The 25,833-nt window shown below is 39.2% G+C and overlaps 1 protein-coding gene and 1 long non-coding RNA gene across 5 annotated transcripts in view; one reads left to right on the forward strand and one right to left on the reverse strand.

The window, feature by feature from the left end:
- The window catches only part of SEC13 (SEC13 homolog, nuclear pore and COPII coat complex component), a 33,590-nt gene extending 14,160 nt beyond the window's left edge, over positions 1-19,430 (forward strand). For both annotated transcript variants that reach the window (XM_025449918.3, XM_025449923.3), the window contains exons 6-9: positions 7,843-7,976; positions 8,405-8,528; positions 9,410-9,556; positions 18,977-19,430. In XM_025449918.3, the coding sequence (XP_025305703.1) occupies positions 7,843-7,976; positions 8,405-8,528; positions 9,410-9,556; positions 18,977-19,090 (519 nt within the window). In that variant the 3' untranslated portion in view covers positions 19,091-19,430. The remainder of the gene's footprint in view (positions 1-7,842; positions 7,977-8,404; positions 8,529-9,409; positions 9,557-18,976) is intronic.
- On the reverse strand, positions 1,677-18,977 carry LOC125753206 (uncharacterized). Of its 3 annotated transcripts, none has more exons than XR_007404422.1 (3): positions 18,675-18,977; positions 8,727-17,665; positions 1,677-8,258 (listed from the first exon to the last, which is right to left on the reverse strand). It is a non-coding gene; the product is annotated as an uncharacterized LOC125753206 (long non-coding RNA). The 3 variants fall into 3 exon arrangements; XR_007404423.1 differs by having other exon boundaries at positions 1,677-4,093; positions 8,173-17,665; XR_007404421.1 differs by having other exon boundaries at positions 1,677-17,665.
- Positions 19,431-25,833: the final 6,403 nt, after the last annotated feature.

A 25,833-nucleotide genomic window follows, 5' to 3' on the forward strand; every position in this document is an offset into this window, starting at 1 on the left:
GTTAGCAGACTATAAGGGGTTTTGAGTATAATATTTGAGTAATTTACACTTTTCTGAATGTACATAATACACGTAAGGAATTTATAGGAATATTAGCCTTGATTATCCTGAGTATTCTGAATGTTTTAAAGATGTTTCTTATGGGAAAAAAAAAAAAGGTTTCCATGAGGCAGGTGGGAGGATGGGTGAATTAGGCAATTAAGAAGTGCATGTGCCGGGATCCCTGGGTGGCGCAGCTGTTTGGCGCCTGCCTTTGGCCCAGGGCGCGATCCTGGAGACCCGGGATTGAGTCCCGCGTCGGGCTCCCGGTGCATGGGGCCTGCTTCTCCCTCTGCCTGTGTCTCTGCCTCTCTCTCTCTGTGACTATCATAAATAATAAAAAAATTTAAAAAAAAAAAAAAAAAAAAAGAAGTGCATGTGCCATGACAAGCACCAAGTGTTGTATGGAAGTGTTGAACTGCTCTGTTGTACACTTGAAACTAATATAATACTGTATATTAACTAACAAAATTAAAACTTAGGGGATCCCTGGTGGCTCAGCGGTTTAGTGCCTGCCTTCAGCCCAGGGTATGATCCTAAAGTCCTGGGATCAAGTCCCACATCAGGCTTCCTGCATGGAGCCTGTTTCTCTCTCTGCCTGTGTCTCTGCCTCTCTCTCTCTCTGTGTCTCTCATGAATAAATAAATAAAACCTTTAAAAAAAAATTAAAACTTAAAGGGCACCTGCATGGCTCAGTGACTGAGTGTCTGCCTTTGGCTCATTCAGATCGTGATCCTGGGGTCCTGGGATCAAGTCCTACATCCCCAAGGGGACCCTGCTTCTCCCTCTGCCTATGTCTCTGCCTCTCTCTGTGTGTCTCTCATGAATAAATAAATAAAATCTCTTTAGAAAATAAAAACTTAGAAAAAATAAGATACAGAATAACATCCTGATAAGTGATGAAAGAGAGACATGGCGACAAAACAGAAACAATTGTCACCCGCTGTTTCAAATAAAGCTAAGAAACATTTTTTAAATATTATAAAATGTGAAAAAATATCGTAAGTCAAAATGAGAAAAACTGAACTCTTTAAGATTTTATTATTAAAATTATTACATATAATCACCCAGAATCACCAGCAAAAAAAAAAAAAAAAAAAAAAAAAAAAAGATAATTTTAATAAAATTACTAGCCTATAAACAAAATCCTTTGGCCATCTAGAGAAAAAAAGCCATGTGACTTATAAGGGAAACAAAATTAGACTTTCATCAGACTATTCAACAGCAATGATCCGTGCATAGAACAGATTCATAATACTCAAGGAAAATATGTGGGCCAGGAATTTATAACCAGCAAAACTGACTTTCGAGTTCACACAAAAGTTTTTTTGTTTGTTTTTTTCATAGCAGCTTTGAAGGCCAAAAACTGGAAGTAATCTATATATGTATCAGTAGGTGAATGGATCAAACTGTGCAAATGCTGTTAGCAATGAAAAGAAATGTCTATTGTACTGATACATTAAGAATGAATTTTAAAGTAATTATGCAGAGTGAAAAAATCAGACAAAATGTACATATTATGAATTCCACGGATCTAAAATTCTAGGAAAAGTGAACTAAAGTGACATCAGATCAGCTAAGTTTGGGGTGTAAAGCAAGGCCAGGGGAGAGGAGTCAGGAAAGAGACCAGAGAAAACTTTCAGGAGTGATGGGTATGTTTATTTTTTGTTAGATTTTCAGTAAAATAGTTTTTTATCATTTTTTTTATTGAGGTATAACTGACATACATTTATTTATACAACATAATGGTTCAATATTTGCATACATTGCAAAATGATCACCACAATAAGTCTAGTTAACGTGTGTCACTGTGTACAGTTACCCAAAAAAACTGGTCTCTTGTTGCTAAGAAGTGCTGTCCTAGCAACTTTCAGGTAGGCAATACAGTATTAACTATAGTCACCAAGGTGTATGTTACATCCCTGTGACTTATTTTATACCTAGAGTATCTTTTGACTCCCTTTTACACAATTACCCCTCTCCTAAACCCTCACCTCATTTGTATCTATGAGCATAGAGTTTTTCAAACTGTTAGTCCTTTTTTTTCCTTTTCTTTTTTTAAGATTCCACATATAAGTGGTATTTGTCTTTTTCTGACTTATTTCATTTAGCATAATGCCCTCAAGATCCATCCATGTTATTGCAGATGACACAATTTCATTTTTTATGGTTGAATAATATTCCATTGTACATACACACACACACACACACACACACACACACACACACTACATTTCTTCTTTCATTCATCCATTGATGGATACTTAGGTTGCTTCCATGTCCTAGCTATTGTAAATAATGTGCAGGGAGCAGGGGGGTGCAGATATCTTACTGAATTAATGTTTTTGTCTTTTTTGGATAAATACACAAAGGTGGAATTGCTGGATCATACAGTATTTTTATTCTTAATTTTTTGAAGAACCTTCCTGTTTTCCATAATGGTTATACCAGTTCATGCTCCCACCAACAGTTCATGAGGGTTCCCTTTTTTTCCACATACTCAGCAACACTCGTTATCTTGTCTTTTTGATACTGTCATTCTGACTGATGTGAGGTGATATTTCATTGTGGTTTTGATTTGCATTTGATTAGTGATGCTTGAGCATACTTTCATGTCTCTGTTCATCATCAGTATATCTTTGGAAAATGTATTTTCAGGTCCTTTGCCCATTTTTAATCAGATTATTTATTTGGGGGTTGAGCTGCAGTTGTTCTTCAGGGTAATGTTGGCAATAAACTTGGAAGAATTCATTCCTTTTTTAGTTTTGGAATAGTTTGAGAAGGCAGATACTCATTCTTTAAATGTTTGGTAGAGAGTCACTGGACTGAATCAGTGGAGCATGCAACTCCTGATCTCAGAGTTGTGAGTTTGAGCACCACATTGGGTATAGAGATTACTTAAAATCTTTTTTAAAATAAATGTATGATAGACTTCACCTGTGAAGCCATTTAGTCCTGGACTTTTGTTGGAAGTCTTTTGATTACCAATTCAATTTTTTTTCTGCCTTTTCTTTTTCCCCCAATTTCATTACTAGTAATCAGTCTATTCAGATTTTGTTTCTTCTTCATTCAGTCTTGGAACGTTGTATGTTTCTAGGAGTTACCCATTTCTAGGTGGCTCAGTTTGTTGGCATGTAACTTGTCATAGTAATCTTGTAATCCTGTATATTTCTGTGGTGTAAGTTGTAATTTCTCCTTTTTCATTTCTCATTTATTTTTTTTTATTTTTTACTTTTTTTACTTTTTTTTAATTTTTTTTTTCATTTCTCATTTTATTTGAGTCCTATCTTGAGTCTGGCCAGAGATTTACCAATTTTTTTTATCTTTTGGAAGAAACCACTCTTTCACTGATCTTTTCTGTTGTTTTCATCTCTATTTTATTTCCTTTCTGATCTGTATTGTTTCCTTCTACTACTCTTGGGCTTGTTTTGTTCTTCTAGTTCCTTTAGGTGAAAGGTTTAGATTAAGATTTTTCTTCTTTCTCACGGTAGACTATCACAATAAATTCTCCTCTTAGAATTCGTTTTGCTGCATCTCAAAGATTGTGAACCTTTATGTTTCCATTTTCATTTTTCTCTTTATTCCTTTGATTTTTTTCATTGATCTGTTGGTTGTTTAGTTTCCATGTGTTTATATTTATTCATTTTTTTTAATTAATCCCTTTATCATTATGTAATGCCCTTTTTTGTCTCTTGTTGCAGTCTTTGTTTTAAAGTTTGTTCTCAGGGCGCCTGGGTGGCTCAGCCATTTAAGCATCCAACCCTTGATCAGCTTGAGATCTATTCTGACCTGAGCATTGCTACTCCAGCTTTTTTTCCCCCTCCATTTGCATGGAATATCTTCTTCCAGTTCTTTCAGTTTGCCCTTATGTGTCATTAGGTGTGAAGTGAATCTCTTTTAGGTGGCAGGTAGATGGGTCTTGTTTTTTCATCCATTCACCCTTTGTCTTTTGATTAGAGCATTTAGACCATTTACATTTAAAGTAATTATTGATAGGTATGTACTTATTGCCATTCTTATTAATTGTTCTGTTTTATAGTTTCTTTGTTTCTTCCTTTAAAAAAAAAAAAGATTTTATTTATTTATTGATGAGAGACACAGGCAGAAGGAGAAGCAGGCTCCACGCGGGAAGCCTGATGTGGGACTCAATCCTGGGACCCTGGGATCATGCCCTGAGCCGAAGGCAGGCATACAACTGCTGAGCCACCCAGGTGCCCCCCTTTATGTTCCTTTCTTGGTCTGCTTAGATTCCTTTCTCATCTTTTGTGTATCTACTGTAGGCATTTGCTTTATGGTTACCATGAGGCTGATATTTATTTATAATATATAACAGTCTATTTGAAGTTGGCAAGAACTTATGCATGAATGCATTTTTACTCTCCACCCATATTTTATGTTTCTGAGGTCAAATTTTGCATCTTTTTATCTTGCATATCCCTTAACTAATTATTATAGTCGTAGTTATTTTTACTACTTTTGTCTTTTAATCTTCATATTAGCTTTATTTGTGATTAGGCCAGTACTTTTACTACATATTTACCTTAACTGGTGAGTTTTCTACTTTCATATGTTTTCCTGTTATTAATAAGCACCTTTTCTTTTCAACTTAAAGAATACCCTTTATCATTTCCCTTTTTTTCCCCAAAGATTATTTGAAAAAGAGAGAACAGAGATAAAGCACAGATTGGGGGGGAAGGGCAGAGGGAGAGGGAGAAGCAGACTCTCCACTGAGCAGAGAGCCCAACGTAGGGCTTGATCCCAGGACCCTGAGATCATGACCTGAGCTAAAGGCAAATGCTTAACCAACTGAATGCCATCCAGACACCACCTGCTTTCACATTTCTTGTAAAGCAAGCTTAGTGGTCATGAGTTCCATTCATTATTTGCTTGTTTGGAAAGCTCTCCTTCAATTCTGAATAACTTCCGTGGGTAGAGTACTCTTGGTTGGAAGTTTTTTTCTTTCATCACTTTGAGACATGTTTTTTATCTTGATTATAGTGGTAATTTTACAGGGTATACCAATGCCAGAGCTCATTAGATTGTGCGGTTTATGAGCAATGAATGTCAATAATACCTCAAAGCTGTTCTTAAAATTTTATTTTGGAGTAGAAAGAAACAGACTGTTACTGCTATGCAAGAACTCAAAAACTATTGTTTCCATGAGCACTTTCTGAGGTATCTACTAGAGAATAAGCTTCAGACAACAAAAATGACTAGAAAGACATCAAATATAGTTAACTGTAGAGAACTAAGACTAAATGAGGGTTATAAGGCAGAGTATAGCTATATGCTCTGTTAAGGTATCAGGCAGCTGTTTAAAAAGTGGGCATGGGGCTTTGGGTGGTTCACTTGGTTAAGGGTTAGACTCTTGATTTCAGCTTTTTTAGGTCATGATCTCAGGGTGGTAAGATCAAGCCCTGCATCAGGCTCTGTGCTCAGCAGAGTATGTTTGAAGTTCTCTCTCTCCCTCTCCCCCTCGCCCCACTTGCATGCTCTCTCTCAATAAATAAATCTTTTTTTTTTTTTTTTTTTTCTTTAAAGTGGGCACATGCAGAGCTGGAGATCTAGGATCTTTTAATGTTGGTAACCATACACTAAACACCCTGCTCCTTCCCAAAAAAAAAAAAAAAAAAAAAAAACCTATGGCAGAGAATGGGGAGAACACTGCAAACATTTTTTTAAATGTTTTGACTTATTGTATTGGCAGTAACTGAGACTGTTGAATATGAAATGAGATAAAATAATTATGTGGCAGTGAGCATCCCTAGCACCAGATTATAGTCTTGAAATATAGTTCCTCACTAAAAGAAACCCTAATTCTTGAGGAACTGGCTGATCTTAGGTCTGAGGCAGGAAATGTATGAAATAAGCCTGGGACATTTTGTGATACCTCTAACAGAAATGATCAAAGACATATTTTGATATAGTTAAGTCAGAGGAGCCAATTTGAACACGTACTACAGTTAGGTGTCAAAAATAAGAATAATTGCAGTGAACTGAAACCCATCAAATATGCTTAAAACCATGAGTTTATAAAGAGAATCAGGGTGGCTCAGTCATCTGCCTCCATCTCAGGTCATGATCCCAGGGTCTTGGGATCCCAGAGCAGCAGGTCTCACATCAGGCTTCCTGCTTCCTGCCTACCACACTTCCTGCTTGTTCTCTTGTTCATTTTCTCAAACAAAATATTTTTAAAAATAAAAAATAATAGAATCATTCATCCTTGAAGAATGTGTCAAACATTTATCCTACATTTCCAATCTGATCTGTACCCATGGGGAGCCAAATATGAATGAGGGAGATCTCCCCTGTCTAGATTATTCTATATAATAAATAACAAAGAAATGAATATAATATCACCATTTTGTAATGTCCAATGAATTAAAAGAGGCATAAATTGTTCATAGGTACTAATACCATAAAAAGACAACCTGATGTCATTTGTCTCCCAATGTAAGAATAATTTACTGCCTGTAGTGTTTTTTTAATATTTTTAAAAGATTTTATGTATTTATTCATGAGAGAGGCAGAGACACCGGCAGAGGGGAGAAGCAGGCCCCGCACAGGGAGCCTTATACGATCGATCGATCAATCGAGGAACTCTGGGATCACACCCTGAGCCAAAGGCTGAGGCTCAGCCACTGAGCCACCCAGGCATCCTACTGCCTGCAGTCTTAACAAAGGAGTCAAACTTGACTCTGACCCAGTCTGCGATCCAGCTGACAATTTTTAGGAATTCAGAGGTCTGAGTGTGAAATAGCAAATCAGCCTGAGAGTCTATAAGTCAGATGACTGGTCTTTCTTCAACAAAAAAATGGTTAGGAAAAAAAAAGATTAGGGGGAATCTATAAATAAGGAGATGTAAAAAAAATTTTTCAATAAAACATTGGGGATCCCTGGGTGGCTCAGCGGTTTGGCGCCTGCCTTCAGCCCAGGTCGTGATCCTGGAGACCTGGGATCGAGTCCCGCGTAGGCCTCCCTGCATGGAGCCTGCCTCTCCCTCTGCCTGTGTCTCTGCCTCTTTGTCTCTCTGTGTCTCTCATTAATAAATAAATAAATAAAATCTTTAAAATAAAATTAAATTAAAAAATTTAAATGGTGAGACAGTATAGTATCTAGGGATGCATATTTGGGTGACAAAACTGAAGGGGAAAAAAAAGGAAGAAATCAGAAGTCAGGAAAATGTTGCCAAGGAAGAATGGCTATGACTCAGGTGGGACATAATGACAGGGCTTCCAGGGTAAATGGCAATTTGATATCTTGAACTGGTAGTGGTTACAAGAGTGCTTTAGAGTAGTACTTCATTAAACTTTGCATGTTTTTCTGAACCTGTGCTTTCTGTTCCTATATTTTTTTAATGTTCTGTTTCTTTAAAAATTCCTGGGGAGTCCCTAACTCCTACTTTAAATGTATATTGCTGAAAAATACATGTACTGGGATCCCTGGGTGGCGCAGCGGTTTGGCGCCTGTCTTTGGCCCAGGGCGCGATCCTGGAGATCCGGGATCGAATCCCACCTCGGGCTCCCGGTGCATGGAGCCTGCTTCTCCCTCTGCCTGTGTCTCTGCCTCCCTCTCTCTCTCTCTGTGACTATCATAAATAAATAAAAATTAAAAAAAAAAATACATGTACTGTTAGGACTCCTTGAAGGAGCATTATGGGGGCTAATCCTTAACAAAACAAAACAGTGGTCCTGCATAATCCTGTCCTGAGAATTGGAGGGGGATACACTGCAGCTTTGAGTCTGCAGAAGCAGGGCTTTGCTGCAGGGCTAAAGGGCAGTCACCCCAACCCTTTCCTCACAGATTGGCTGCAACGCCGTCAGTTGGGCCCCTGCTGTTGTACCTGGAAGCCTTATAGACCAGCCATCGGGACAGAAGCCCAACTACATCAAGAAGTTTGCTTCGGGTGGCTGTGACAACCTCATCAAACTGTGGAAGTAAGTGGGTGTGGTGGACTTCCCTCAAGGGGACACTTCTTACCTTCTACCCTGCTATCTACTGTGACTCAGCCACAGTTCTGAAGAAATGGGATCCCCTTCTTTTCCCCTCCTGCCTACAGAATACGGTTTTCAGTCTGTCAGAGGACATCCTTTAAAAACAACTTGGCCTTGCTCAAGTACTTTAATTCTTTACCTGATTCCCAATTCTTGGAGCCATTGGCTGTGGACAAACAGCATTTCGTGGAATATTCTTCTATAGCTGATGAACTGAGTAAAAATCTACAAGGTCAAGGAATGAAATCAAAAAGATGGAATAGCTTCTTGGCCCCTGCAGAGCCTACAGGGTGGGGGTACAATGGAGGTGTGGGAAACACACCTGGGCTGCTACCTGCTGCTGCATTTTCCCTTTCTGTCTCCTCTGTTAGGGAGGAGGAGGATGGCCAGTGGAAGGAGGAACAGAAACTAGAAGCGCACAGTGACTGGGTTCGAGATGTGGCCTGGGCCCCCTCCATTGGCTTGCCTACCAGCACCATCGCCAGTTGCTCCCAGGTCAGCTCAGATCCATGAGAGCTTCCCGTGTTGTTTAATCTCTGAGTAAGTCCCATCGACCATTACAGTCCCCCTAAGGTAAAGTCTAAAAAGGTAAGGGCAAGGCAACAGGCACCTCTGGACTAGTGCAAGTAGGACAGTGCTAGGAGCCAGGTCATCTTGTGGAGAAGGCTTGATCAGAAGGCACAAGTGGCTTACCTCCACTGAGCTATGAGTTGGGCCAACTCCAGACCAGTTTCCCCTCAGCATTATGCAGCTGGTGAAGAGAGCTGCCCAGGTGCATTCTGAGAGTGTTCCCAAGCAGGGACCAGGATAGTTGGAAGTCCTAGGATCTTGGGCTCACCTAGATCAGTCTTCACAGACAGATCACAAAGGAAAAACCAAGGACAAGCCTTAAATTATATGCTAACTCCACCATAGACAAAGGTTAGCCAGGCTTCACTTGAGCCTGTTATGTTTGGTTCTAAATTTGAGGACTTTTTAAACTTGTCCCTTCTCATTCTCTGAGCTTGGTTTATAGACAGCCATACCCCTTGGGTTGAGAAAATTAGAGCCAAAGGCAAAACGAGATGATTTGGCAGACATGAGGAAAACCTAGAGAACATTTTAGAGTTAGCCATATAAAGTTCATACCTGAAACCAGTATGAGCACAAGAACCTGGGAGACACAACCAATGTAAAATATGTTCCTGGGGTAAAGGGATAATGCTGGGCTGGAAATTGGCCATCACATCTGTGCACACCCAGGACGGTCTTGGCTGTGCATTGTGCTAAATCCCACCTCATTCCTGCAAAAGTCCAATATGGCTCTAAATAGAGAGGATATCCCCAGTTCAAGATCCTTGCCTTACCTTCCCTGATTCTAACCTGTCTTTTCCCAGGACGGTCGTGTGTTCATCTGGACTTGTGATGACACCTCAGGCAATACATGGTCACCCAAACTGTTGCACAAGTTCAATGATGTTGTGTGGCATGTGAGCTGGTCTATCACAGCCAACATCCTGGCTGTCTCGGGCGGAGACAATAAGGTACAGTCCATTTCCATGACATGGTGGTCAGGGCTTTGTTTGTCTTCACCCACTAAAAAGTGCAGTTGAATTCTCCATATAAGGTTAGGCTTCGAAGGAGCCTTAATGAAGACTGTTTTGAGCACATCTCTTAAATATATCATTAAATCTTACAATCCCCTGCCCTTCCCCCCTCCACCTACTGTCCCGAGGTGGTTTGTCCCCCCCTTTTGCAAATATGAAAGAAGCTGACAGTGGTAGTTAGACTTGCAGAGGGGCCACAAAGCTATTAGGTGGAAGAGTTTGTAATCAGGCCCAAGTTAAATCCAAACCCACTGCCCTGGTAGTCCATCACTGTCACCATTTTACCACCTTGTCTTCATGATGACATTCAGTTAGCACTGCTCAAAAGTTAATAGATTAAAAAAAAAATCTCATAAACAAAAGCATAAAGATTGAAGGTTTTTGTCAGACACCAAAGAGGCATATTTCTAAAAATCTGTGTAATTCATGGGTATTATTATTCACCCACTGTATGTATACCTTTTCTGCACTATGAGCTGTACAAAGGAAGAGAGACATGGAGACAAAGTGGCCACTGGAAAACAGTAAAACAAAAAGTAGCTCAGAACATTATAGCAACAAAGCAAATGCACTTGAAAAATTCTGACCACTTCATTGAACCCTGCCGTATAAAGTTACAGATCTTCTGCCTAAGAGGAGAGGGGTCAGCTAGAGAGATGGCAGTGACTTGTTACCTCTTCCTTTCTGAAGGCAGCTTTTTTAATCATGACAAAATACGTATAAAGTTTCCCCATCTTAGCCATTTTTAAGTGTATAGTTCAGTAGTTTGGAGAACATTCACATTATTGTGCAGCCATCACCACCATCCACCTCTAAACTGTTCGTCTTTCCCAGCTGAAACTCTGTCCTCACTGGACACTAACCCCCACCCACCCCTATCCCTGGTAAGCACCATTCCTACTTCATGCCTCTGTTAATTTGCCCTAGGGACCTCCTGTAAGTGGAATCCTATAGTGTTCTCATCTTTGTTGTACCACGTGTCTGTTTCAAGACTGAATCATACTCTGTTCTGCCACATTGTATTTATCCATACATACATAGAGGGACCCTGGGGTGCTTCACCTTTGGCTCTTATCAGTAATGCTGTGCACATGGGTGTACAAGTAACACACCTTTGAGATCCTCTGCAGGCAGTTTTTATCCAGGCTGGGGATACCTTTCATGTGTAGTGATTCCAGAAAGATCTAGCAGGCCCTGTCTTAAAGCCATAGAATTTTAGAGCTAGAGTGACCCTCAAAGAAAACTAGCCCTCTTTTTATTTCTAGTAAGTGCCTGAGCCAGGACTAGACCCCAGATTTGATGGCACCCAGAACAGGCCAACAGACCCTGACTTGACTGAGGAGCAGCCCTACTGTAGTGTTTACAAGGCAGTAGGGAGTGCCTGGTTGTACTTTCCGTGTTTGCAGTCTGCTATCATTATTCTTTTGCACTTCTTGATCTTTATCAGCCTATTTCCTACAAGGAGCTCACCTCTATTGTTTGCATAGTATTTATTCCTTCACTAAAGGACTTGGTAGATTTTCAGTCTAGAGCATTCTGTGCAGTGCATCTGTAGTCAACAATCTGTCTCTAAAGCAGAAATTCTTGGGCAGCCCCGGTTGCTCAGCGGTTTAGTGCCACCTTCAGCCAAGGGCCTGATCCTGGAGACCTGGGATTGAGTCTCATGTCAGGCTCACTGCATGGAGCCTGCTTCTCCCTCTGCCTGTGTCTCTGCCTCTCTCTGTGTGTCTCTCATGAATAAATAAATCTTTTTTAAAATAAATAAATAAAGCAGAAATTCTTAAAATTTTTTTTTAATCAAATACATGTACATAGCTTAAGTAGTTTTTATTAGGTTATGATTTATTAATGTAGTTTCCTAATTTTCATTCTCCAGGAGCAAACCTTTTCGATGCTTAGCATTTCTTCTGCTGCTTATTTCAGTGTAGAAATAACATACTCATCTGTCATCTTCCTCTAGCATACTTCTCAGACTTTAGTATTAAACTTGTTAAAACATAGATTGCCAAGCCCACCCCAGAGCTTCTGAATTTCAGCTGGGTGAGGACCCAAGAATTTGTGGTTTTCACAAGTTCTTGGTCCTGCAGATGTCTTGGTCTAGAGACCACGCTTTGAGAACCATTGTTCTCTTCCCCTGTATCCTCACAGAAGTTACAGCAACTTGGTTAAAACGACATTCCTGTTCACATTATTATTTATTACTACTATTACTGTTACTTTGTGTTACAGAATTATTTCCAACACTGCCCCCTCTCCACTGTTTTTATTTTTTAAAATATTCTTTTTCCAGTTTTATTGAAATATAATAGACTTACATCATAAGTTGAAAGTGTATAGCATAATGGTTTGACCTACATATACTGTGAAATGATCACAGTAAGTTTAGCATCCATCATTTCATATAGGTACAATAAAAGAGAAAGCAAAAAAGTTTTTCCTTGTGATGAGAACTCCTCTCATCTCACAGTATTTAGTCTCTCACAGTTTTCATATAGACCGTATAGTGGTGTGAGCTATTGTCATTACATCCCTAGTACTTCCATGTCTTAGGACTCCAAGTGTGTACCTCTTGACCCTCCACCCCCAGCTCTGCTAACTACAAATCTGAACTCTTCTGTGATTGGTTTTGGATCTTTTATGAGTGTTTTCGGTTTTGTTTTTAGACTCTACATATAAATGAGATATATAGTGTTGATCTTTCTCTTATTTCATTTAGCATAATGCCCTCAAAGTCCACGCATGTGGGCACCCTGGGTGACTCAGTGGTTTAGCGCCACCTTCAGCCCGGGGCGTGATCCTGGAGACCTGGGATCGAGTCCCACGTTGGGCTCCCTGCATGGAGCCTGCTTCTCCCTCTGTTTGTGTCTCTGCCTCTGTGTGTCTCTCATGAATGAATAAATAAAATCTTTAAAAAAAAAAAAAAAAAAAGTCCACGCATGTGGTCTCAAATATTTCATTTTTTGTGCCTGAATAATATTCCATTGGATATATGTACCATAACTTCTTTATCCATTTATCTGTCGGTAGACATTTAGGTCATTTCCATGTCTTGGCTATTATAAGTAATGGTACTGTGAAATAGAGGTGCAGATATTTCCAAGGTAGGGTTTTCATTTTCTTCAGATAAATATCTAGAAGTTGAATTGGTGGATCATACAGTAATATTTTTAATTTTTTGAGGATCCTCCATACTGTTTTCCATAGCAGCTGTGCCAGTTTATAGTCCCACCAGCTGTGCACAAGAGTTCCCTTTTCCCCACATCCTTGCCAGTGCTTGTGTTTTTATCTCTTTGATGATGGCCATTCTAACATGTGTGAGGTTGAAATCTTTCTTACTGTGGTTTTGATTTGCATTTCCCCAGTGAGTGATAAGTTATGTTGAGCACCTTTTCGTACCTGTTGGCCTTTATAGATTCTTTTTTGGAGAAATGTTCTATTCAGATCTTTTGCCCATTTTTTAATTTGATTATTTGACTTTCTGATATTGATTTTTAGGAGTTCTTTGGACATTTTGGATATGAGCTCTTTATCTGATGTATTATTTGCAAACATTTTTTCACAACTGTTGACTGTTTTCCTGTGCAGAAGCTTTTTAGTTTAATGCTCTTTGCGTTAAACTTTATATTTTGTTGCTTGTGTTTTAGGTGTCCCATCCAAAAAATCATTGCCAAGATCCATACCAAAGAGCTTGTTTCTTGTATTTTCCTCTAGGACTTTCATGGTTTCAGGTCTTATAGTTTTTGTGAGAAGTGTAAGATAAGGATCTGGTTTTATTCTTTTACATGAGAGTATCCAGTTTTATCCACCGCCATTTATTAAAGAGACTGTCCTTTCTCCATTGAGTATTCTTGGCTCCCTTGCCAAGTATTAGTTAACCATTTATGTTTGGGTTTATTTCTGAGCTTTCTGTTTATTTCTGATTCTGTTCCATTGATCTGTTTGTCTGTTTTTATGCCAGTACCATACCGTTTTAATTACTGTAGCTTTGTAGCTTAAAATCAAAAAGTATGATGCTTCTCACTTTGTTTTTTCTCAGGATTGCTTTGGATATTTGGGGTCTTTTGGGGTTCCATATAAATTTTAGGACTCTACTTTTGTAAAAAAAAAAAAAAAGGCCTTTTGAATTTTTGAATCTTGATAGGAATTGCATTGAATCTATAGATGGCTTTTGTTACTACTGACCTTTTAACAATATGATTTCTTCTAATCTGTGAACAAGAAGCCTTTCCATTTATTTGTGCCTTCAGTTTCTTTTATCCCTGACTTGTAGTTTGCAGAGTAGAGATCTTTCATCTCCTTGGTTAGGTTGATTTATAAGTATTTTGTTTTTGATGCTATTGCAAGGATCATTTTCTTTTTTAGATAATTTGTTCTTAGTGTATAGAAACACTACTGTTTGGTATGTTAATTTTGTACCCTCCAACTTTAATGAATTCATTGTTTAGATCTAAGTTTTTTGATGAGATCTTTAGGATTTTCTGTATATAAAATCTGTCATCTATAAATAGAAACAATTTTAGTTTTTCCTTACCAGTTCTGATGCTTTTTTTTTCTTGCCTGACTGCTCTGGCAAGGACTTCTCCTACTGTGTTGAAAAATACTATATTAGCTGTGGGTTTATCACATATGGCCTTTAAGAGTTATTATAAACAGATGTTGAATTTTGTCAAATGCTTTCTTTGCATCTACTGAGTAGATAGGATTCTTCTTTTATTCTATTGTGAGGTATCACATTGATTGATGTACCTGTGTTGAATCATCCTTGCATTCCAAGTATGACTCCTGTTTCATCATGGGAAATGATCCTTTTAATACACTGCCAAATTCACTTTGCTTCTATTTCATCAGGGTTATTTGTAATTTTCTTTCCTGGCTTTGGTATTGGAGTAATGTTAGCCTCATGAGTGTGTGGGTGTGTTTCTTCTTTTATAATTCTTTTTGGAAGATTTTGAGGATTGATATAAAATTCCTAAATGTTTGGTTAAATTCACCAGTGAGGGCAGCGCAGGTAGCTCAGCGGTTTAGCGCCACCTTCAGCCCAGGGCGTGATCCTGGAGACCCGGGATCAAGTCCCACGTCGGGCTCCCTGCATGGAGCCTGCTTCTCCCTCTGCCTGTCTCTACCTCTCTCTCTGTCTCTCATGAATAAATAAATAAAATATGTACAAATAAATAAATAAACCAGTGAAACCATCTATCTGGTCCTGGGCTTTTTTACACTAGGAGATTTTTGATTGATTCATTTTCCTTACTTATTTGGATTTCCTATTTCAGAAAAAATAGGAATTTTTATACTTTAATTTTTATAAAAGTAAATTTTTTTATTCAGATTTTCTGTTTCTTCCTGATTCAGTCCTTGGTAGTGTTCTAGATTTCTAAGAATCTGTCCATTATCTCTAGGGTGACCAGTTTGTTGGCACAGGTGTTTCAGCATAGTGTCTTATTTTTCTTTGTATTTCTGTGATTATCAGTTGGAATGTCTCTTTTTTCATTTACAATTTTGTTTTGGATCCTCTTTTTTCTTTGGTTAGTTTAACTAAAGTTGTGTCAGTTTTATCTTGTCAAAGAACCAGCTCTTTTGACTAATCTTTTTTTTTTTTAATATTTATTTATTCATGAGAGAGACACAGGCAGAGGGAGAAGCAGGCTCCATGCAGGGAGCCTGATGTGAGACTCGATCCCAGGACTCCGGAATCATGCCCTGGGCGGAAGGCAGGCACTAAACCGCTGAGCCACCCAGGGATCGATCCCTGGCTAATCTTTTCTTTTGTTTTCCTATTCTGTATTTCATTTATTTCTGCTCTGATAGTTATTATTTCCTTGCTTCTGCTAGCTTTGGGTGAAGTTTGTTCTTTTTCTAATTCCTTAAGGCATAGAATTAGGTTATTTATGTGGGATGGGTCTTGCTTCTTAATTTAGGCTTTTATTCCTATAAACTTCTCCCCAAAAACTGCTTTTGCTGCATCCTATTAGTTTAGATATATTGTGTTTCTATTTTCATTTCAAAATAATTTCATTTCTTCTTTGATCCATGGTTCAAGAGAGTATTTAATTTGTGTGTGTGAATTTCTCTTTCCTCTTGTTATTGATTTCTAGTTTCATACCATTATAATTAGAGAAGATGCTTGGTTTGATTTCAGGTTTTTTTTTTTAATTTGTTAAGACTTGTTTTGTGGTGTGACATATCTGTTTGGATGATCTGTCCATTGTTGCTCTTTATTTCTCTGTTTAGTTAGAATAGTTATATAGTTAGAATTGTTACATCCTCTTGATGTGTTAACCGCTTTGTCTCTTTTTATTATTTTTAAAGTCTGTGTGATATTAACTATAGCTACCTCTTCTTTCTTTGTGGTTACCATTTGCTTCAAATAGATTTTTCCTTTCCTTCTTAGTCTCTGTCTTAAAGGCTAAAGTGAATCTCTTGCATGAACATATTGATGGATCTTAGTTTTTGTATTCATTCAGCCATTTGTCTTGTTTGGAGAGTTTAATACATCTGAAGTAATTATTAGTAAGGCCTTACACAATTGCCATTTTGTTTATTGTTTTCTGAATGTTCTGTTGATCCATTGTTAATTGTTTCTTATCCTTTTTTTGTGTTTTGATGTCTTAAAGTATCAGTATGCTTTGACTTGTCATGTTCTTTTGTCTAATACTTCAGGTTTTCCCTTGTGGGCTGTAAGGCTTACATAAAACATCTTAACTTCAATAGAATTTCTAATCTTTACACTTTTACTTCTCTCCCTTACATTTTAGGTTAGTGATGTTAAAATTTACATATTTTATAATGTATAGCTATTAACAGTAGGTACAGTTATTTTTTTTACTACATTTTTTAACTTTTAAAGGAATTGTAAGTGAATTACACACCACCATCACCATATTACAGAATCCAACTTTATGTTTTATCATTACCAGTGAGTTTTATGCTGCCTTGTATAATGTTAATGAGCATCCTTTTACTTCTATTGAAAGAACTCCCTTTAGCTTTTCTCATAAGGCAAGTATAGTGGTGATGAGTTCCCTCAGTTTTTGTTGTAGAAAGTCCATCCCTTCTTCATTTCTGAAGGACACTTTTATTACTTGGTATATTATTCTTGGTTAACAGGTTTTTTTGTTGTTGTTTGTTTTTAATATATCCCATTTTCTTCTGGCCTGAAAAGCTTCTATTGAGAAATTTGCTCATAGTTTTATGGTGGTTCCCTTGTATGTAACTCTTTCTCTAGCTGCTTTTAAAATTCTTTGACTTTTGAGAGTTATAACGTATGTGTCTTTGTAGCCTGTTTGGATTCAACCTATTTAGGCCTCCTGGATCTAGATGTCGGTTTCTCTCCCCAGGTTTGGGAAGTTTTCAGGCTCATTGCTTGAAATATACTCTATGTCCCTTTCTCATCTTCTGGAATTCTCTTTAAGTGAATATTGCTTTTCATTCCATCCCATTGCAGTCTTTACTGTTTTTCTGTTTCCGTTCCTCGGGGTAATTTCCAGTGTCCTGTCCTCCACATTGCTGATTTCTTTCTTCTGTGTGGTCAACCCTGCTTTTGAAACTCTGCTAAATTTTTCAGTTACTGTGTTTTTTAGCTCTAGGGTTTCTGGTGGGTTTGTTTTTAATGGTGTCTATTTTTGTTGAGCTTAATTTAGTTATACATGCTTATAATTCACTAAACTGAAGAGGATTATTCTGAATTCTTTGTCCTACAGTTCATAGATTTTCATTTCTTTAGTCAGAGCTTTATTTCCTTTGGTGATATATTTACGTGGTTTTCTGTGATCCTCATGTTGGTATCTGTCTCCTCTTCTAGCCTTTGCAGGTTCACTGGGGCACTTTAATCAGTTTGCTCAGTTTGGGTTTCTGGTCCTACTGGCAAGGTTTTTGGGCAAGTGCAGCCACTGGTTAAGGTCTGTTTTTAAGTATTTGAGCTCTTAGGATAGGGGGTAGTCCCCTGACATGAAGTGCAAGTAGGACTGCTAGCTGTTAGTTCCCTGCCCAGGTGAGGCTAGAGGATCAGATTCTCTGGCTTGGCTTCCTACTCAGCAATAGATGAGTCTAGGAAATCAGAAAAAGACAACAGGGATGTATGTGGCATTTATATGAAAGTAAAATGGACATTTTTGTCATTTGGCCTAGAGAAGGGACATATCTACTCAGGAGAAAAGTAGCTCATATTATTCCTCATATTAGCTTTCAAAGAATTAGAGACTCCATTTCTAAAAGTTTTGGCCCATGCCTGGTATTCATAATAGTTGCTCAGTAAGTATCGACAGCACCTTGAAATCCCAAATCTGCTTGTACTGTACAAAGGGCCCGAAAGCCTGCTGAACAAATCCCCTGGATTTTTTTTCTTCTTCTCTGGCCTGATGGGGCAGCAGGACAGCAGCCAGAGCTTACACAGCTTGTTTGGAGACCCATACTAGGCAAGACTGTAGACTGAACATCTGGTTAGGTGAGGCCACTGGTCGTACTCTGCAGATGGGAAGCCAGGTGCTGTGCACTGTATTCTAGTGCCACTGTAAGCAGGGTTGTTCAGCTTCCCACATGCATGTATCACTGCTTAGATACAAAATGTATTTCCCTGCCCTGGCACAGTGGGAGAAGCAACTGTAAGGCCACTAATACTTTTCTTGTGGTCTTAACTTCAAGCCAATCTGTCCCCAAGTTTCCTGTGAAATAAGGCCACTGGCTTTTGCTGTGAGGACCACCAGCTCTCCCCACCACCCCTGTCCCCCTCTCTGCTAGAATTGCAGGGTCATGCCACTTCCAGGTGGTAGAGTGAGCCCTTGCTGTCAGATGGGCTAGTGGGCCCACCTCTGCTTACCTGGGCAGCCCAACTTGAGGGACCGCACAGATTTTCCTGAATAAGCTCTCTGGATACGAGGCCGTCCCCACTTAGTCACAATCACATTCCCAGTGTGTGCCTGCCATCCCCATGGGGCAGAATACAGAGTCTGGGCTCCTACAGATTGATGTCTTATAACACTGGATAACTGGATGTCCCCTCTGTGCTCTCTTCCTTCTGGAGGAGGAATCATAGGTTGGAGATATCCCACTTACTTACTCTGGTACAGTATCTTGGTCTCTATGGTGGAGGGAGGTGCTTCAGCCTCGCTTTTGTCTTTTAGGATTCATTTACTGGTTTCTTGTTCATGAATAAGTTCTTCTGTGAGAGGGGTGCTAAGTCAGGAACACCCTTTGTCATCATCTTGGTGGGGTCACTCTCTGTACACCTCCTTTCTTAATCTGTGTGGATTTTTGTAGACTCACAAGCTGTGAGTCAGGGCCTTTGATGAGGCCCTGGGAAGGGGACAGCAGAGGGAGGGGTGCAGACCCATTACAGGCTGTGTGTGTGCTGACTTGCAGGTGACCCTGTGGAAGGAGTCTGTTGACGGACAGTGGGTGTGCATCAGTGATGTCAACAAGGGCCAGGGATCCGTGTCTGCTTCTGTCACAGAGGGCCAGCAGAACGAGCAGTGACCAGACAGGCAAGCCCAGCTCCTCACCTGCTGACTCCAGGACTGCCCTTTCCTAGACCAACTGACTAAATAGCTGGGAGGAACAGCTCCAACACGATTACTTTCCCAGGAGTAGTTACAAATGCAGCCAGATTGATCATCTGCCTTAACATGATTTGATATGGTTTGTAATTTACTGTCCTGCTGAAAGCATTCATGTTATGAGGAAAAAACTACAAATGATCTTCAGATCTATTATTTTAAAATATTTTTGGCCATTTTTATGTACCTTTTGGGTTCAGGCATTATTTGGGAGGGGGTTTTGTTTCCAAAATAGTTAAATAAATTCATATTGCTTATAATTCTTCCTGCATTACCCTAACCCTTCCCTAAAACACTTATTTTTATTCTTGCTACAACGTCAGTATACTAGAACAAGGTTCACCAAGACCCAGGTTCCTGTAGCACCCTCCCACCCCCATGCACACAAAGGTGGTCTGTCTTTGTAACATCCTCTTGATTCCAGTTATACTGAAGGCACCATACAGAGTGACGTGAAAGGAACACCAGATGTGGACTTCAGTGACGGGGACTGTATCGTCTGAGCACACATCCTCTTCTGGAGAATGGGAATAAAAGTCTGCCTTACAGAGAAGACGCAGATGAACTAATGCATGTGGGTGACCCAGAAGATGCCATGCCAGTGCAGGGCAGGATTAACCAAATACCAGTAGTTAAGAGAGGCTCAGGAAGTGGGCACACTTTGTTCATGTTATGGGCCATGCCAGTTCAAGGAGGGGCTGCTGGAGACCATGGTTCTGGTCCTCATCAAGCCTGAACCGGGTATCACCTCTTAGCAGAGGCTCTGAGACCCTCACCTGAATCACAACAGCAGCTACCATTTACTGAGACTTACTGCAAGCCGGCACTACACTGGAGACCCCACACCTTTAGCAACACAGCAGAGCAGTGCAAGTATTTGTCCCCAATTTACCAAATAAGGAAACTCAGAGAAGATAGTCACAGAAGATAGAAGACCCACCTGGGGTTGTCTGCTGCCAAGCGGTAAAGCCAGTGTTTGAGTCCTGCTCTGGTTCCACTCCCGAGTGGGTGCTGTCACAGGCAGAACTCAGGGAGTATGTGGGGGTTCCTCACCTATGATCTGGGGTGATGTTCACAGCAGACCTTTATGTGCACTAAGCTTTGCAAAAAGGTCAGGCCACTCACCTCAGGAGGCTGTGTGCACAAGGAAGTGTGGACCCCAGTTCCTCTATGTGCTTTTCACCCATCATTGTTTAGCATCAAAACCCGTTTTGAAATAAATATTAAATCATAATGCATAACATGGGAAAAGGTGGAACAACTGTGCTTGAAGCAAAGATAGGCCAGAGCCCTGCCCCTTAGCCTCCCACATCGTTCTGCACAATCCAGGCCTTAGAAGCGCAGTTCCCATACTGTTCTCCAATCCATTTATTCAGATGAGAAAAGACCCACAAAGGCCCCTTTGCATACACTTCTCAGTAGACAAAAACTTAACTTAGTGCAAGTTAGCTTTTCACACATCTACCTTCCCTAACAAGCTCTGTGCTCCCTGAAGGACAGGCCTGGTCTTCCTTACGCTACCTGCTACCATCAAGAAATAATGAGAACTAGTCCTGTGTTACACAGTGGATAGGTGATAGGTTAGCCTTATGCTGTTTGTAGCTCACACCACCGAGGGTCAGAGTAATCTGGAGGTGAATGAAATGACCAAGGTCTTGGCACTTGCCAAGACCAAGTGATACAAATGTAGGGGTAATTTAAAATGTATAAAGAGGGTAAGAGAGGAGTAGCAACCACAGTGTTTCTTTAATGCTTTTACAAAAAGCAACTGGGAGGAAAAAAAAAATAGAATTAAGGTATTCCCTCAAACCCTGAGGATTAGGGCCAAACCATATCGATAACACCTGTGTAAGAGTAGCATAGGTAAGAGGAGAGTTTTTATAGTCCCATGAGCCAGGTAACCCAAGAATTACCATCAAGTAATCGTCCATTCAGAAAATTCAGCAAGCCAATGTGAGAACTGACAAAACTAGATTTTATAGGCTCTCACAAGTGAGTTCGAAAAGATTTCCACTGTAACACATGAAGGAGTACTAGCCATAAGAGTTTCCCTCACAGCACAACTAGAAAACCACATTAATATGCACGAAACAAATGCTTATGGGCAGAGGACAACAGGTAGTGTTTCAGTAAGGGAAACAAGCAGGAGCCCTAGTCACCCAGCCTACAGCCTTGGAGCAGCTTCCAGGCCAAAGCACAGGGAGATAATCCAAAGTCTAGTGGTCAAGTTGAAGAGACAGAGGTCAGAGTCCAGAAAGGCTAAGCTAGAACCTACTAGGCAGGGTCCTGGAGAAGAGGGAGCTGCTCAGGGCAAGCTCCTCAGATCTGCAGAAGTGTCTCCTACAGTGGGACCAAGTCCTAACCTGCATACATGAAAGGCAAGACACTTCATGACCAGAAACCAACAGAGCACACAATTTTTGAACTCCCAGAGGAGAATAGTTGACGTGCCCAAGATCCAGAGTGCAACAACATCAGAATACACAGGGCATTGGGTACAGTTCTAAGAAAGATCATGTCTTAATAATACATCCTAAATTAGGTCTAGAATTAGAGGTTCCTTTGGACCATAAAACCAAGCCTTGAGGTCCACAGTAATTTCACGTTGTGCCAAGTTAGCCCAACACTCTTTAAAGGAAAAGCAAAATTAAGCACTTGAAAACAAAATTCACAATGTCCAGCTTCCAATCCAAAATCCCCAGATGTGCAAGGAGGAAGAAAATACAGCCCATAACCAGAAGAGGAAAAAAAATTGATACGAAATAAGACTGGGGGGACGCCTGAATGGCTCAGTGGTAGAGTGTCTGCCTTTGGCTCAGGGCATGATCCTGGGGTCCTGGGATCAAGTCTCACAAAAGGGCTCCCCACAGAGAGCCTGCTTCTCCCTCTGCCTATGCTTCTCTGTCTCTCATGAATAAAATCTTAAAAAAAAAAAAAAAAAAAAAAAGACCATGGGATTAGCAGATACAGACCTTAAGAAATACTATTATAAAAAAAAAATACTATTATAAATATGTTCAAGAATCTAAAGGAACAAGTACAAGAAAAATGATACCAAAAAGTTGCAAATGGAATTTCCAAAAATGAAAAATTCATTATCTAAAATGAAAAATATACTGGGCAGGAGTAAGCAGATAGACACTGCGGTGTAACTGATCAGTAAGTCAAGACACGGCAATAAAAACCATACAAACAAGCACATAAAGACTGAAACCAATCCATTGACCTGTGGACACTGTCAAGTAGTCTAGGATAGGTGTAAGTTGGAGTCCCAAGGAGAAAAAAAAAGGGGGGGGGAAGAAAGGGACAGAAAAAATATCCAGTAAAATTTTTCCAAGCTGGATAAAAATTATAACCATACAGATTCAAGGAAACCAGAGAACCCCAAGCAGAACATTAAAAACTCGTACATACAGACCCCATAATAAAATTGCTGAAATAAAAATTATAAAATCAGAGAGACATACTACATAGAAACAAATGAAATGGCAGCCAGCTTCTCATCAGAAAATTTGCAAACCATAAGAAAATAAACACCTTTGAAGTGCTGAAAGAAAAAAAGGAAAGGACAATCATCAGACTATGATTCTATAGCTAGTGAAAAAATCTTTCCAAAATAAGAGTGAAAAAATAGAATTTTTCAAGTTAAAGCTAAATCACCAGGAGAACTGCATTATAAGAAATGTCAAAGGAAGTTCTTCAGGTAAAATGAAAATAGTATCAGATGAAAATATGGATCTATACCAAGGAATAAGGAGCACCAGGAATAGAAAAAAATCTGGGTAACTTACACTTTTTCCATTTATCTAAAATATTATTTTAAGTGCATTGTGAGCTTACAACTTATGTAGAAATAAAATTAATAATAGCACAAATAATGGAAATGAGGAAATTGAAAGTATTCTGTTGTAAGGATCTTGTAGTATCTTTGAAATGTTAGATGTGTTGAAGGTATACTGTATTATATTGAAATTGTATTTTTAAATCCTAGGTCAACCACTAAAAGAGTAAAGCAGAAAATAGCTGACAAGCCGGTATAGTGAAGATAGCAGGAAATCCTAAAATATACTTAATCCAAAAGTGGTTATGAAAAGAGAAAAGAAAAAGAACGAACGAACAGATGGGGTGGGGGTGGGTGGGAGGGAGAAGAAGTGGGACAAATTGGAGGCAAAGAGCCAGATGATAGATTTAAACCAAACTTTATGGGTCATTGCAATAAATATAAAAGGTCTAACACTAAATGAAAGGCCCCTGGTAAGAGATTAGCAGAATGGACTTTAAAAAAAAAAAAAAAAACAAGACCTAACTATATGCTGTTTATATGAAATCCACTTTAAGCATAAACATAAACACAGAAATAAAACAAAATTCTATTTTAAAAAAAGATACACTATTTAAACGTAATCAAAAGAAAGCTCAATCTCTATATTAACATCAGAGTAGACTTCAGAACAAAAATATATTAGAGATGAAGAGTGACAAAATAGTAAAAGGGTTGTGGCTCAGTGGTTTAGTACCTGTCTTTGGCCCAGGGCCTGATCCTGGAGACCCAGGATCGAGTCCCACATCGGACTCCCTGCATGGAGCCTGCTTCTCCCTCTGCCTGTGTCTCTGCCTGTGTGTGTGTGTGTGTGTGTGTGTGTGTGTGTGTGTGTGTGTGTGTCTCGTGAATAAATAAAATCTTTTTTAAAAAAATCTTAAATATTTATGCACCTAAAATAGAGCTTCAAATAAGTGAAACGAAATGGACAGAACTAAACAGAAGTAATCTACAATTACAGTTGGAGATCTCAACATTCCTCTGTCAGTAACAGAACAAGCAGACCAAAAAAATCAGTCAAGTTATAAAACACATAAACCAATGATCACTCAGGTGGACCTAACTGGCACTTATAGAACACTCTACCCAACATTTAAACTCATTCTGAAGTACATTGAGAACAGTCATCAAGAAGAGACCAATTTCTGGACCCTCAAACAAAATTTAACAAATCTAGAAGAATTGAAACCATACAGAACACATTCTGTGACTATAAAGAAAGTAAATTAGAAATGAGTAACAGGTATTCAGAAAATCCTCAATGTTTAGAAATTTAAGCAGTCTACAGCTAAATAACTTATGGGCTAAAAAAAAAGATGGGGCAGGGCGCCTTGGTGGCTCAGCAGTTGAGCATCTGCCTTCAGCTCAAGGTGTGATCCTGGAGTTCCGAGATCAAGTCCCGCATAGGGCTCCCTGCAAGGAGCCTGCTTCTCCCTCTGCCTGTGTCTCTGCCTCTCTCTCTCTCTCTCTGTCTCTCTCTCTCTTTGTCTCTCATGAATGAATAGATAAAATCTTTTTTTTAAATATCACAAGAAAAATAGTTATCTATAGTGGAAAAAAAGAAACAGTGGATGGGACAGGGATAGAAGAGGTAGTCTCTGCATGTACCTTGTTTTATACCATTGACTTTCAAGCCATGTAATATTTAATAAACTCAAACTATGAAGTTATATGGGAGCGCCTAAGTGGCTCAGTTGGTTGAGTGCCTCTGGCTCAGGTCATGATCCCAGGGTTCTGGGATCGAACCCTGCATTGGGCTCCCTGCTCAGCAGGGAGCCTGCTTCTCCCTATCCCTCTGCCATTACCCCTGCTTGTGCTCTCTGGCTCTGTCAAATAAATAAAATCTTTATTTTAAAAAAGTGTCTTGAATGTACACCCCTAATAGTCTGCATTTAGTAGTTTTATGGTTGGTAAATGTAGTACTCTTATTTTGAGAGTACTATGTTGAAATTATAAAATAAAGTAAGATAATGGTAATTTTATTAAGGTAATTAGAAAACAGAATCATCAGGGTAAAGGAAAGAAATTTAAGTGTAAAACCCAGGAAATGAAAACAGACCTTAAATTTTACTTGCAAATAACAGTATGAACTCACAATTTACTTTTCTCCTCCTCAGAAGTATGTGTTTCTAATCTTATGCACAAGATGAGCCCAGGATTTCTAATTGGGACAAAATAAGGAAGCTATTTAAAAACTATGGTCATGTCAAAAGCACATGAGAATCAATATATCAAATATGGAAGCATCTAAAAGAATGACTATAACTGATTGAAACACTTGTATAAAAAAATCCATGAGTTCATAATAGGAAGAAAACTTTGGAGGTTCCTAAAACACCAACTTTGTTTTGAAATGAGTCTATTGTTTAAAATCCTGCACTTATCTTGCCTTTTCTATACAAACTGCCTATCAAGGTAACAAAATAATCGAAGGAAAAACGCTAATAACTGTAAAAAGTACAAAAGAATAGAAGAATCACAATTTATAATTCCTAATAAAAAGAGTAGAGACAATAATTAAGGGTCATAAGTCCACTAAGTGAAAAGTTCATAAGATACTATGTTGAGGTGTAACTACCAGTTTAGAGAAGCAGGCAGAGAGTAACAAGTCCAACAAAGCCTCAAGGAATTGGTCAGCTAAGTCCAGAATGTGGAAAAATGTACAGGGCAAACAGTTTGTTTTATAAAATGAATGATGGGATGGAAGAGAGGGGCAGGGAGGAAACTTGTAGACTGAGAGATTTAAGGGACTGGCCAACCAAATGTGGGCTCTGGATCCTCTGGAAAGAACAAGATAAGGCCATGGCCAGAGATCTAAGCAAAGCAGCTATAAGTAACATGGC

The sequence above is a fragment of the Canis lupus genome, chromosome 20, assembly GCF_003254725.2.
Source record: "Canis lupus dingo isolate Sandy chromosome 20, ASM325472v2, whole genome shotgun sequence".
Taxonomy (NCBI): domain Eukaryota; kingdom Metazoa; phylum Chordata; class Mammalia; order Carnivora; family Canidae; genus Canis; species Canis lupus.